A 13,885-nucleotide genomic window follows, 5' to 3' on the forward strand; every position below is an offset into this window, starting at 1 on the left:
CATTTGCCGTTCTGGCCGCCCTGAAAGTTCAAAGTCAATCCACGGCGCGGGCCAATCGCTGCGCTGTCAAAAAAGTATCAGCCCCTGGACCGCTGCAGGTACCACAAGCCCAGCCCAGCCCAGCCCAAATCCTTCCCATGCTCAATCTCCATCTCTTTGCCATGGATCAATCAAAATGCTTCTTTTTTCTTCCGTGGCAGCCGGAGCCACCGCATTGCTCGCAGAACCCAGGCCCCAATCTCGGCTGCTTCTTCTGGGCTCCTCTTGGCCGTTTGCTAAAAGTACATAGTACTTGGCCAGGCACGCGCAATTTGCTGCTGGCGTCAGGTACCACGGGTTCTAGGCTCTAGCCCGCATCTCGCTCTCCTCCCCCCTTGCTCGCGAGTCGGGGACTTCGGCCGTAATCCAGCGTCTTTTTTGTTCCAATGTTGTTATTTTTCTCTCTCGCTCTCTCCATCGCCCGCAAAATGCCCCGTCCCCCATGTCGGCTGGAGCTTCTGGAATCTGGAACACGCTCGTCTCGCTTCAATAGACTCCACCGCTTGCTTCTTCCTTTGTCCAAGCTTTGGGCAGCGGTGTGAGTGCTGGGGCCAATTTCCTTTTCTCGGTCCCTCTTCCAGACGTCCATCCAGAAAACGAACTCCGTTGTGTGTACTCCGTAGGTAGGCGAAGGAATCCAATACTTTCAACTCCGCCGAAATGTCCTTGAGGAGACCGTTTACCGCCATCTTTGCGTCTTTACTTCCACAGCAAAAGCCCCCCACGACACTTGAGCTCCCTCCTCCCCTGAGCAGATGTCGCCATCGAGCGAATTCCTGCACAGTAGCATCAAAATCCAACGCTGTCACTGCCAAGCGGTCAAAGTTGCACGAACCCACGCCCCCAAGCGGTCAAGGCCCTTTCCCATCCAAACACCCCTTCCATCTGGCCAGCACTTCTCGCATGCCCACGCCCATCCACGCGAGCCGGCCCCCTTTCCCTTCCCTCCTTCGCCCAAAGCTTATCGACCAAGGAAAACCACTATCGTGGGCGAGATCCAGATCTCAGCAAGGGAACAATGTCCAGCCCCGTTTTCAATACCGTGGCCCTACATACTTGTGCTCCGTACGGAGTACGGCAAGCTCCCTTCTCGGCCCCCTTGGAGCCCTTTATTTCATCTGTAATCTCGCTACTTCGGTAGCCTTTCGCGCTACTTGTACACACACGTTTTTGCCTGGCCTGCCGGAACCCCCTGGCATGCAACGTGGAATCGCAATCCCGCTTCGGCCGGCGGTTTTTTTCGGTCTGGATGGCCGGACTTGGGAGCTAGCAATGCCAGGGTTGGGCGACTGTCCACGAAGTAGATACTCGTACTTGTATAGGTGGTTTGCTAAGCGTCGTGACGGTTCTGTATCACGCTGGTTAACGCTACGTAAAGCTGCTTCTGTTGAAAATAGGTACTGCTAGGTAACATGAACAAGTGACATGCGAGCTAGGTAGGTTACAAAGCGTAGAACAGTGTAGACCATCAGCACCAAGGCATAAATGTTTACCGTGGCTCAGAGCATCACCCTGTCTTCGGACAAAACGATATACGAGCCATTACTCGCACCTAACCTGCACCGGCATCACAAAACCTCTTAGAATGAATGAGCACTTTATTATTATCAAGAGAGAAGCTGTGTGAGAAACAGTTACCACAACGCCCAAAGAAAGCAATGTCATAAGTACGGCTATACAATGCAAAAGATCTATATATAGAGAAGTTCACCACTCGCCAGAAACAAGTCCATCACGTCATTAGCTTACAGAGAGCCCCCGCCCGTCATTTTCCCCAACCTCTCTGTCGTGAGGCAATGGAAAACAAATGCAAATGCATGCAGGAAAAAAAAGGAAACCTCCCTTCGAGTGGAGGAGCGTTATGAAAGCTCCATCATAGGAGCCCGCCTATCCTGATAGCAGGCTTATATAGCTTGAAGCATGATATCATAATATCACCTCAAAATGTCTGTCGTCGCCCCCCTTTTTCGTGTACTTTGATCGTCCAGAGTTGATGATTTAGTGAGCACCGTTCACCTCGCCATTGGTGGCGGGCACGTCTTCGGCCAAGCCAATGAGGACAGAGTACTGTCCACCAGCGCCGGCAGCGATAATCTTCTTGTCTCGCGTGGCAGTGTTGTCGATAAAGGTAGGGACATGGATGTCGTCAATGGTGCCCTGGCCAGTCTGGTAGTTGCTTGAGAAGCCCCAAGAGTAGGCCTTGCCGTCTTTGCTAACGGCAAAGCTGTTGTCAGTGCCAGCAGCAACCGACACGATATCAGAGACACCTAGGAAATGGTTAGCATAAGTTGTTGATAAAGGATGATGGGACCTCTACTTGCCTTCGTGCTTGGTGGGCTTGACGAGGATTCTAGCAGTGCCTCTCTCGTCCCGGATGACGTACTCCTTGTCAACCTTCTCAATAGCCTCGAGCTCAAAGCCAACCTGGTAACCGTCCACACGGCCCCAAGCAAACAGCTCTCCCTTTTCGGTGCATGCCAGGGAGTGGTGGATACCGCCCTCAATGCCCGTAACTGTGTGGTCGGCAAGGAAGCTGATCTTGACGGGCTTGAGAATGACGGCATCGTCTTCGCCGGCGTTGTTCTCCACACCAATCTCACCAAAGTTGTTCAAGCCCCAACCCCAAACGGCTCCGTTGTTATCAATGGCGAAGCTGTGGTACGAGCCGCACGCAATCTTGGCAATCTTGCCTCGAGGCAGGCCAACTCCCTGGGGAATCAGGGAAGACATCTTGTTGCGCTCAATGATGCGTCGGCCAAGCTGGTTCTGCTGGCCACATCCCCAAGCCACGACATTGCCCTTGTTGTCAAGCGCGAGAATGTGGTTGGCTCCGGCAGCGAGAGCCTTGATATTCTTCAGGCCAGCAACGAGCGCAGGTCGCGTTTGAACCCTGACACTTTCCGTAAAGCCCAGAATACCATCACTAGAGCGGAAAGTACCCCATCCATAGACACGTCCGTCTTCCGTAAGCACAAAGGAGGCGCTGTCACTAGCAACGACCTGAACGAACTTGGTGCCGGGGGCAAATTCCTCCTCGGACAAGGCAGTTGGTGTGCTCTCCTTGGGGTTGATGCCAGTATCGTCTTCATCTTCCGAGTCGGAGTCGTCAGCCTTGTCGGCGTCCCGCAATCCACCATCCCAGTTTGTGTCGCGACCCAGAGCGCCCTGGTCATTGACGCCCCAAGTGAGGATCTTGTTGTCGCGAGTAAGGGCAACGACGTGCATGCCGCCGCATGCAATCTGTACAACTCCGACTGTCTTGGCCGAGAGGTTGTCGTTAAGTCGAGGACGCTTCACATCGATGGGCTTCTTGCCGTTGACGCGCTTGCTTCCCAGTCCGAGCTCACCCGAAGTACCCTCGCCAAAGACGTAAATGTCCAAAACTTGCGTTGGAGCGTCGTTGATCTTCTTTCCAATCTCAGGATGGGCGGGCTTCTTGGCCTTGGCCGGCGCAGCGCGTGGCTCTTTGGCTGTCTTGCTCTTCTTGGGCTGGGGCTCTTCCATGACGACGTCTTGTTCATGCTCGTCCTCTGTCTCCGAGGCCTTTCGCTTGGTGGAGGTGGCACCATTTGTCACGGGCTTCTCATCGTCGGTCTTTTCGTCAGTTGTGTCCTTGACCACGGCCTTTGCGCTGGCCTTGGCTGGCTTCTCATCCTTCTTGACGGCCTTGGCGGCGGCGGCTTTGGTTGTTGTCGCCTTGGTGGCGGCGGCAGTCTTGGATGTCGCCTTTGCGCTGGCCTTGGTCGCCGCGGGCTTCTTGGCATCTGAAGCCGCCTTGGAGGCAGCGGGCTTAGCTACCTTGGGAGGCATCGCGACGCGCTGGTTTATATAGCTTTGGGGTCTGCTTGATAAGCGAAGGGGGGAAGGGACGGTATCGGGAGATGCGGTCGCAGAAGGGCGAAGGAAGCTTCAATTGCAGCGATAAATGCGGTGCAGCGCTTCCGAAAGGCCCAAAGCCAGATTCTTTGTTTTCTGATGCAGATGAAGAGATGGAGCGCGAGCTGCAAGGTGGTCTGTGGGATAGTTATAGGAGTGGCTCGATGATGGCAGGACGCGACCAGGTGAGATTTTTTGCCCAGCCCTGGTGGGTGGCACAGAGAAGTGGCTCCACACAAGGTAGGAACTTTACCAGAGCTACAGCTCAAAAGGGCTGACCGCTCTTGATTTGTCCGGCAGATGAATTGTCAGCAGCCAATGAGCGGCGTGTTTGGCACCTCGCGCGAGCGGTGAATCGCAGCCCGAAATTACATAATGCCAGCGAAGACAAGAATGCGCAGCGTGTGTGACCTGGTGTGCTGACTTTTGAATGAGATTGATTCAGCGCCCTCACTTTTTGCTCAGCAGGGAGTCGCCGCCGATTCCCAATCGAGGATAGCACGTTCAGATCCAGCTCATCATTTCCATATTTTTTTTTTTTTTTGATTGCATTTATTGTATTGTATTGTATCGATCCATTTATTAGATGCTACTGTAATATGCCGTGCCTCCAGAGGGAGGACATGGTGCCACCAAACGCCAGTCCCAATGTGTTGTGCATGTCAACAATAAACAACGGCACAGCCCAAGCCCGAAATAGCAAAAGCGCCCGCACCTTAGGCGATGGCCGACCTGCCAAAATCTACAAGTATGTGTGTACAACTCATCCGTATAAGTGCATGCAACATGCAACATGCAACATGCAACATGCAGCCCCATCGCTGCAGCCAAGTATAAACCAGCAGTAGTCCTGCATTCCGTTGCCCGCCCTGAACGCCACCATTGACCGGAGTCCCAAATGAGGAGCCGAAAAAAGAAAGGAAAAGTAATATCAAGGGAGAATAGCTATGTAAGCGCCTATCTAGCGACACACGCCTCAGCAGATAGCTCCCTCTTTATTTAGCGTAGTTGGTGAAGTCGATCTCGTTGGCTGGGTTGTATCCGCCATCGGTCGCCTTTTCGCAAGTACAAGCAGCTAAACAGCCAGAGTCAGCACACAGCCCAACGCTTCCACTTCCGATTCTTTCAAAGGGGCACTTACTAGCTGGTCGAGCACCGCACTGGCAGGTTGAGCCTGAAACGGGCGCGTTCTCTGTAGAGGCCCGGTCGCAGGTGCACTGGCCGGCGGGACGAGCGCGGCACGAGCAGCGCGGGCCCTCGACAGCATTCTCAGCGGTGGCTTTGGCGCAGGTGCAGTGAAGAGCGGATTCCTTGCCGCATGAGCAGGTGGCCTTTTGAGCTATTGGGCATTTTCGTTAGATTTAATCCGCATTGTAGTTGAGAGTCTGATGGGAGCATTATGTCGACTTACCACAAGCACACTCGGCGTCGGTACCCTGGCGGCAGCAAGTGGAGGCCTTGGTAACGGTCATTTTGACAGTAGTGTTTGGTTGAAGATGAGGGTTTTGGTTTGAAGAATTGTACAAGTCTTGGAAACGGATTGTAAGTAGAGAGATGCAGATGGTTGATGCTTGTTTGATCGGTGTCGAACCTAATACCTGGACGCCGGGCAGTGACGTCTTTTGTACCTGATGCTGTGCCCACTCAGCCTTGACGCTGCTGGGCTGATGACACTCGATTTGGGTCAGATTGCGGCGATGCCCATTGGCCCAGAGGATGTGGCGTGGCGGCTGGCCAATCAGGGCGCGGATATTTGCAAGCATGTTGCCGCAGCCTTGGATAAGGCTTCTAAGCAGACTATTCGCGTGGATCGATATTGCAAATCGTCCGTTTTCCCCTTTGATTGCTTGATAACATGCACATGATCGCCATACTGATCGATTTGTGGCGCAAGGATCAATCAGATAAGTCGTGGTTGGAAATACGAGTACGGGAGATGTCAATAGGGGATGCGAAGCTACCCTGAAGAAGAGCCATGGGACGCATTCGCATTAGATGATGGGATGCAAGACTTGGTTGATTAAGGGTCTTTGATTGTATTCTTGTTACTATCTGTGCCATAGTACAAAACTGTGTCTGCCATGGAAGTTATATGCGGCAGTGCTGTTAGTTCTGGGTAGTGCCTGTACCTTATAGTTGTTTTAGAGCTGTCAACACATAGTAGCCCCCCAGTAGTACCCCATTGTCCTCATAGTCTATCTGCACTTACACCATTGCCGAAACCCAGTACCGAGCATCTTCAACCTAAACTCCAATAGCCAGCCACACATATATAAGCGTGCTTCTAGAATTGCGGCCTCTTGACTACATTTCTACTGGCGCAAGTAAATAAATCGGAGTATGCGCCACGTTGTCTCTTTAGGGACTTGGCAACCCCATGAACAGCATCTTGTTCCTCCGCAGCATCTTGCTCCCACGGCATCAAGATCGCACCTCGGCATCTCGGGGTTCATTTCGACTTATCGCAATGCGACGCTGCAAGGGTCCTGCCGGAATGCTACTTGCTATGCATACAATGATACTACAAACACTACCAACATACATATGCGTGCGTCCGAAATATCACTACATATCCTTCTCGCAAGACGTGACCAAAGCCCTGCAAAAACTCTCCGTCTGACGCGTCCATCCATACAAAACACAACCTTGTCATAGAGTCAAGGCTCAGACAAGGAGGCAACGCTGTCTCCCGAGTCATGTCTGACTAATGCCAATACCAAGATCGAAGCAAATTTCCCCGCGATTTCAACATCTTTTTAAGGTTAGAAACTCCCGGGGAAGCATAATATAGCTGTCCCGTGGCGCATTAGCCAATTTACCCGGTCCAAAACGACGGCTCCTGATGACGGCAAAGTCCCCAGATGGGATGCCAACATAGCACACGCTCGTCTCCAATTTGATGCTTTTGAGGAGACGCTCAACAGCCGTTTTCGACTACCGTCTATCGCAGGCTCGTGAGTGGCTGTAAATAGATTGATTGATTGATGGATGGATGGAGGGATGGATGGATTCGAGAGCGAGTTGCTGGTCTTGGCCGCTCTCTGCGATGCTCACTACCTTGTAGTAAGCAGCTCCTGTGGCTTGCATTTTTAATGCAATGGCCACATGCACTCAGCTTGGGGGCATCGTGGTGAAACCTATAAAGAAGATGAATCCTGGCAAGCTCGCATTATGCCTTGCCATCCCTGTGCGAAGAAAATTTCGTCTGCGACCAATTACTTTCCTGCAGTTACAGCTTAGCTAGCGGGCTTTCCATTTGACGTTCGGATCCCTCGCCCGTAAATTTTTCTCTCTTTCCTTCCCCCCCTTCCGAGAATTTCTATACGACTTCAACTTAGCCAAAGGCTCTGCAGCTGCGATATTTATTTAAGATATCACCATGTCACCCGAGACGGAGGGAGGCAAGACTGAAATAGCGACGGATGTGCACTTGGCAGCTGAAAAAGGCCAAGCCGCTACTGACAGGTGAGCACTACTGAATCCTGCATCTCCAAATCACAGTCTGGGCTACATGTGTTTGTTGCGTCTTGTATTGTACCTGTACTGATGAAGATAACCGTGCTCTAGATATGGCGTGGCCCTCGTCGAATATGATGCCGAAGCTGAGCGTAAGCTGCGGCTAAAGATTGACCTGTTCATCGTCCCAACTGTGGCTCTTCTCTATCTCTTTTGCTTCATTGATCGCGCCAACATTGGTAAGCTTATGCCGAGACACCCGTCCGTCTACAATGTCTGACAAGCAAATGATGTGATGCACAGGCAATGCGAGGATTGCTGGCCTCACGAGTGATCTCGACCTCGAGGGAAATGACTACAACGCAATCATCTCCGTCTTCTTCATCTCCTACATCATCTTCGAGATCCCGGCGAGTCTCGCTTGCAAATATATCGGGCCTGGCTGGTTCCTTCCCCTGACGACGGTTCTCTTTGGCGTCTGCTCTCTGGCAACCGGCTATGTCCAGACTATGAGCCAGGCAGCCGGCGTTCGCTTCCTCCTTGGAATCTTCGAAGCCGGCATGATGCCCGGAATTGCCTACTACTTGTCCCGGTGGTACCGCCGTTCGGAGCTGACGTTCAGATTGTCTTTGTACATCGTCATGTCGCCTCTAGCTGGTGCATTTGGTGGTTTGCTGGCGTCTGCCATCTTAAAGCTCGATCACGTTGGCGGCGTTCGCTCGTGGCGCATGATTTTCGTTGTTGAGGGCATCATTACCATTGGCCTTGGTCTTCTCGGCTTCCTGACCTTGACTGACCGCCCAGAAACTGCACGCTGGCTCTCCCAGGAAGAAAAGGATTTGGCCATTGCGCGTGTCAAGTCTGAGCGGGTTGGTACCACCGCTGTCTTGGATAGCATGGACAAGGTAAAGATTAAGAGGGGCATTCTTAACCCTGTGACGCTCAGCACAGCCTTCATATTCCTCCTGGACAATATCACTGTCCAAGGACTTGCATTTTTTCTCCCTACCATCGTTGCTACTTTGTTTAAGGGCAAGACAACTATACACCAACAACTCCTTACCGTGCCGCCTTATGTAATGGGAGCTTTCTTTACCGTCTTGTTCCCCCTTCTTAGCTGGCGTCTCGACAGACGCCAGATATTCATCATCCTTTCTGCCCCCATGGTCATGGTTGGATACGCAATGTTCCTCGGCTCAACCGACCAAAAAGTCCGCTACGGCGCAACCTTCCTCGTCGCCTCCTCCGCCTTCGCCCTAGGCCCCCTGACAAACGCACAGGTCGCCGCCAACGTTGTCGGCGATACGGCCCGTAGCGCGGCCATTGGCACCAATGTTATGGGAGGAAACATCGGGGGCCTCATCAGCAGCTGGGCGTTTCTTCCATTTGACGCTCCAAACTACCATATCGGAAACGGGCTCAACTTGGCAACGTCGGGGATGATCTTGGTTCTGGCTACGCTGACGCTGCTGTGGATGAAGCGTGATAATAAGAAGCGAGGGAGTCAAGATATTGATGCGGCGTTGAGTGGCTTGACGGATGAGGAAATCGAGAACTTGGACTGGAAGCACCCTGCTTTCCAGTGGAGATATTGAACGAACAACACGGAATTGCACATGCCTACATAGGTAATTTTAATCATACATTTATTTACACCGCAATTGTTAGTTTCTTTTTCTTTAATCGCACGTGCTATACCGTCAGCGTAGATATGACACAATGAAGCAGTCTAGGGGCATGATATTTCTAAGTCTTGCGCTGCATACCTACTTACCTCTGACAAGTTAAGTTTCTGGTCTCATATGTTACAACTACGCTTACTAACTCCGTTATCAAGACTGTAGAAAAGTAAATAGATTATCTGGCATAGCGACTATTAGTTAGCTGGTAGGTTGACAAAAAAAAAAAAAAAAACGGGCAAATGACTGTTAGTACATCTATAATACATGATGGACATATATCCCATAAACGCATGAAATCGGCACTTCATTAGGGCATCTTTTAGTTCAGCCCCCCTCCAAAGCCGTGAAATCGATCTCCTAGCCCCTGAAACGTAGATTGATAATATCCTTCGTCCCAGCCTCCCAAGTCCCCATGGGGTGTGAGCTCTCCCGGAGCATAGAAATGGTCAGGCATTGGAAAGCTGTTGCCAATGTCTCCGTCATTAGGATCCGAGACGTTGTTGTTCCAAGATTGAACAGCAACAGAATCCATCGGGCCGCTGACACCCATGGTTGGCATAAATGACATGTCGCCTGAGAAGTTGTGGCCTAATATGCTCACTGCTGCAGGCGTAGGCACGACCGAGGGATCGGGAGCCAAGTTGCTTCCCCTCCTGTGCAAATCATCCTTAATGGTTCGCACGCTGTCTCGGGGTCCGAGAGCAGAGTTCCTGATGCTGCCGCTTTCGTCGGAACACTCATCCATCATTACAACCCCAGAGTCGGGCCGGGGAAGGATCTCTCTTCCCTTTCGTGGTATAAGACTTTGGAAGCTTTGTGCCCGAGATGGCTCGTTTCTCTTGTTGCTGCGATTAGTGTAGGGCATACTCTGTGCAGCACCGATACATCGCTCTACGGCCTCCATAAAGCATTGCTGGAACTTGGTCGTCAACGTCTCCAGCGTTGCCGGATTCGAAATCTTGTCGCGGAGAGAAGAGTGTAAGATTTCAAACGACGACATGTAGCAATTGGAGAGCTCAAAGTGCTCGATGACGGGAGTGAAGTCTACTCGATTAACATTAGTGGGTTTTCATATCCTCAAGTTTATCATAATCTAGGTGCGCATACGGTATTGATGGATCTGGTGGTCTTCATCATCTGGAAACAAAATGTTCCAGATTTCTTTCCACTGGGCTTCGGGGGAGGCGCCGCTGGCTCTTTTACGGGATAGGAGCTTGACCGATGTTGTTCCATCTACTCCCGACTCTGGATCGTGATCCATGATGTCGCACATCATCTCCTTTGGCAGACGCTGGTGATCGCGAAGCTCTTTCCGGGTGTGGAAGTCGCGGTTGCATCTGTCACAGACGAATGCGGACGGGTCGTCTCTCTTGTGTTGTTTGACAATGTGTTGTCTGTGGGAGAGTGTCAGCAGTGTAATGTACGCACATGAGCTGTGCATTCGATGGCAGAAAGGATAGGATAAGTCTCTGCATACCTCAGCTCAGCAAACTTGGGAAAGTATGTCATGGCACAGCTGTGATGATCCCTGACATTAAATCGCGACGGGTTCCTCTTTCTATAAGGACAGCTCAGACGCAGATTCTCTTCGTCCTTTGGATTTGGCCGTAGCTTCTTGGAAGGATTGTATCCCAGGCCCTCGCCCTCACTAAAGTCGCCATCATCCTCGTCTCCTCGGCCCTGCTTCTTTCTCTTGCCTCCGGATTGCGAGTCGCCGGCCCCACTGCCACCTTGAGAAGGGGTTGAGGAGCTGCTTGATGTCGACATGACTTGCGTCATATCAGCGTCGGATGGTGTGGCCCAGAAGCAATTCCCAACATCGCCGATAAACTTGCCCACGAGATTTCGCACTGCTGGTGTCACCTTGGACGACTCCTCTTGAAGATCTACCCCAAAAACTAATTGAAGGGTATAATCAAGAATGGCTTCTGTGTCCTGAGATGAAACGTCGTCTGATATAGACGATGCTGTATCCCACTTAGAGGAGAAGGAAGTTTCAATGGTTGAGGTTTCAAGCTGCGGCCATTCATGTGAGTCGCTGGGAGTCACACTTTCTTCCTCTTCCTTGATGGGCGAGACGCTGACGGCAAAAGTCAATATACGTGAGACCAAGAGCTGTCTCTAAAGATCTTCTGTGCTTGCCTTGTAGATTGATCCAGGCAGTCACCCTCGCTCACGGGAACGGGAGTAACAGGAGTGGCGACGTGAATCTCCCCTAGCTTAGCGCTGAGGTCTGGATATCCTGCAAAGGAATAGCCGTCATCGTCGTCATTGACATGGGTTGAACAAAAGGATCCTGTAGAAGACTGGTGTCGATGATACACTCGGCTGGCTGGGCGTGAAGCATCGATGGGATGGCCGCAGTAGATGTCGCTGAGATCGCTGGCGTAGCTGGTGCTGATGGGGCTGGCCAGGGTTGAGTGGGAATACGTGGTCGCAGAGTCTGGTACGTTTGCCGACGAGATGCTGCTTCTTGTCGAGGCCGTCCTCGAGCGCAGGCGAAATGAGCTGGGAGCAAAATGGAGGCTTTCAGGAAAGTGCTTCCGCTGGCCAAAGGCAGTAGAAAGGTTGTGGCTCTCGATGCTGGATTGCGGCGCCGTCAAGGGCTTATCGCTGAGCGAGTCTCTGGATCGCGAATCTCGTCGCAAGTGTATGGGAATATGATTGATGGCGAGGCCTGGTCTGCGATCTGCCTGCTCAATTGAGTTATCGGCCATGGAGTGAGCCGCGGAGAAGCTGGCCCGTCTTAATGTCATTGAGTGCTGAGAAATTGTTTCTATTATACAAGATCGACTTGGCTCGGACTCTGCCCACTTGTCAGTGTTTTGTCCACGGCGCCATTTTGAAAATAATAATGATTGAGAAGAGGAGAATGGATAATTAAGATAGGAAGAAAAATAAGAAAAGAAAGAGAGGGATGCCAACCTACATTAAAATTAATTATAGTATACTAATTGCGTGGGAAAAGAAAGGATGAAGAGAAAAAATGAGAGAAAGAAGAGAGGCTGCCTCTCCAGAATGCCTTATCATTGATAGGTGCGGGATGCCTACTATTATCCGTCCTGTATCCCGGCTTCAAGGCGCTGGGAATGCCTCGCGAACCGCTAAAAACCCCAACTTGGATGCCTTCTCAGGCCCCCCCTTCGCCAGTCCTGGACTTTTGCCTGCAGATTTAGTGTCTCGCGATGGGGCATGGCGCTGCCCAGCTGGGCCATACGACGGCATCCTTCGTGGGGACCGGCCATGGAGCTGCGCCTCTGATTCGCTCATGGTGACGGCTGTTGCATGGGGAGCACTGCTTACGCAGGCAGAGACGATCTGTTGAGGCAGCCCTATGGTTCGCATCTTGACAGACGCCAAGTGGCCGAGTCTGGTCCTCGATTGAGGTCTATTAGGGACCCTCCTGATACGGTTTTGTGGCCCGCGATCCTCCTGTCGAGCAGCCAAACGCGGCAAGTCACAATGGACACGAATAGGCTAGAAAGTCGAAGATAAAATGGCACCTGGATGGTCCAGTCGGGGCCGGGCTTGGGGTCTTGGGGTCTTGGTAAGCGCCAGCTGAAGGTCCGTCATCGTCTCATTGTGCTGTGCCGATATCCCCTGGAGGGATGGGCCTTAGTCTCTGATCCGGCGGGACGGCGCGCATTAGTCAAGCGCCTATGTAGGCAGGATAGATTGATTATGGTTTATCATAATTTCGATCAAATTGCTGTTGCTGTCAGTGGAGGAAACTTGGAGGTGAAGTGGTGAAGTGGTCAGATGGCAGGTTGGCAGGTCGTTGAGGTAGTATACGAGTAGTATTGATAGGTAGGATAAAAATAACGTGGGGGGAAAGCAGGGTGCTCTTGCCCACAGCAAACAACTGATGGTGGCTGCCATGGACTTTGTCTCCATCTTGACACCTTGTTTATCTGGCTTGTCAAGCTCATTTCGCTCTTCTCGTTGGTTCATGAAGACAAACCGGCGCATCACGGATACTTTGATACTTTGAGACTTTGAAACGAGCCTTGGTTTTCAGGCCTGTTGCACGTCGAGTTGCATGGAGGGTGTTTTTAGCCTTGGGCTGAATTCTGCGTACAAGCAGCCTGAGAAGGTCCTCGTGAGGCTGCTAGTCTTGCAAAGCTATGGATAGGACTTTGACTGGCTGTTGGTTTATAAGGACAAGAGACTGGAACTCGAGTTGAGGGAAGTACTCAGTAGATCCAAAGTATTCTATTTGAACCTGCTTGCATTGTGTGATCTCTGCCAAAACAGTCTATCGAGACACCGTTCTGAAGATTTTGATACCATCCATCAGAACTTCTCTTCAGTCCATCAACTAATCAATCCATCATGGGCACTCGGCAACCAAACAACAGCTCGAACCAGCAAAACGGCAACTCAGCCTCAAGCCCCTCCCCTTCTAGGTGAGTCTGCGCCGCTTCTACCGCTAGCTTCCCGGCTCCCTCCCCCAAAGCGACCACTAACAGCCGCCAAAAACTCGGCTATGTCCGCTAACGCACGCCATCGACGCCTGTAGCACAGCCCAGAGCCCAGCCATGCTCTCCCGGTTCCTCTATGACAGGACAAGCGTGCCAGATCGCCTGGTGGCGCGATCTTTCAATGCCGCGACCCAAGGCCCAGGACACGATGCCGATGCATCTGAGCTGGAGCATTACATGTCGCAAAGCTCCAACAATGTGCAAACAACGGGGGCGAATGGTAGACGTGCTTGACTTGGCGTGTATGTGTATGGAGCAGCCGACTTACGAATCATGTACTTGTACTTGTATAATAGATATTGGGAGATACCTGAGTGGGAGATAGGGACCTGGACATACCTTGGTAGGACG

General features: G+C 51.8%; 4 protein-coding genes across 4 annotated transcripts; 1 reads left to right on the top strand and 3 right to left on the bottom strand.

Moving 5' to 3' along the window:
- Positions 1 to 1,621: 1,621 nt before the first annotated feature.
- Positions 1,622 to 3,849, bottom strand: TRIVIDRAFT_212510 (uncharacterized protein; the record flags this gene model as incomplete). The annotated part of the gene is made up of 2 exons (XM_014102133.1): positions 1,622 to 2,306; positions 2,361 to 3,849. The coding sequence occupies 2 exons, from the start codon at positions 3,847 to 3,849 to the stop codon at positions 2,038 to 2,040; spliced, it is 1,758 nt and encodes a 585-aa protein (XP_013957608.1).
- Positions 3,850 to 4,910: 1,061 nt separating this feature from the next.
- TRIVIDRAFT_37717 (uncharacterized protein) lies at positions 4,911 to 5,387 on the bottom strand (the record flags this gene model as incomplete). Its single annotated transcript, XM_014102134.1, has 3 exons — positions 4,911 to 4,990; positions 5,057 to 5,254; positions 5,327 to 5,387. 3 exons carry the CDS (start codon positions 5,385 to 5,387, stop codon positions 4,911 to 4,913), a joined length of 339 nt encoding a protein of 112 aa, XP_013957609.1.
- A 1,907-nt stretch (positions 5,388 to 7,294) lies between these two features.
- TRIVIDRAFT_36873 (uncharacterized protein) lies at positions 7,295 to 8,966 on the top strand (the record flags this gene model as incomplete). The annotated part of the gene is made up of 3 exons (XM_014102135.1): positions 7,295 to 7,380; positions 7,483 to 7,610; positions 7,675 to 8,966. The coding sequence occupies 3 exons, from the start codon at positions 7,295 to 7,297 to the stop codon at positions 8,964 to 8,966; spliced, it is 1,506 nt and encodes a 501-aa protein (XP_013957610.1).
- A 418-nt stretch (positions 8,967 to 9,384) lies between these two features.
- TRIVIDRAFT_124089 (uncharacterized protein) lies at positions 9,385 to 11,596 on the bottom strand (the record flags this gene model as incomplete). The annotated part of the gene is made up of 4 exons (XM_014102136.1): positions 9,385 to 10,097; positions 10,161 to 10,447; positions 10,531 to 11,113; positions 11,221 to 11,596. Coding segments are annotated over 4 exons (1,959 nt in total), but the record flags the coding sequence as incomplete, so codon positions are not given.
- Positions 11,597 to 13,885: the final 2,289 nt, after the last annotated feature.

This window comes from Trichoderma virens (assembly GCF_000170995.1).
Source record: "Trichoderma virens Gv29-8 chromosome Unknown TRIVIscaffold_5, whole genome shotgun sequence".
Lineage (NCBI taxonomy): Eukaryota > Fungi > Ascomycota > Sordariomycetes > Hypocreales > Hypocreaceae > Trichoderma > Trichoderma virens.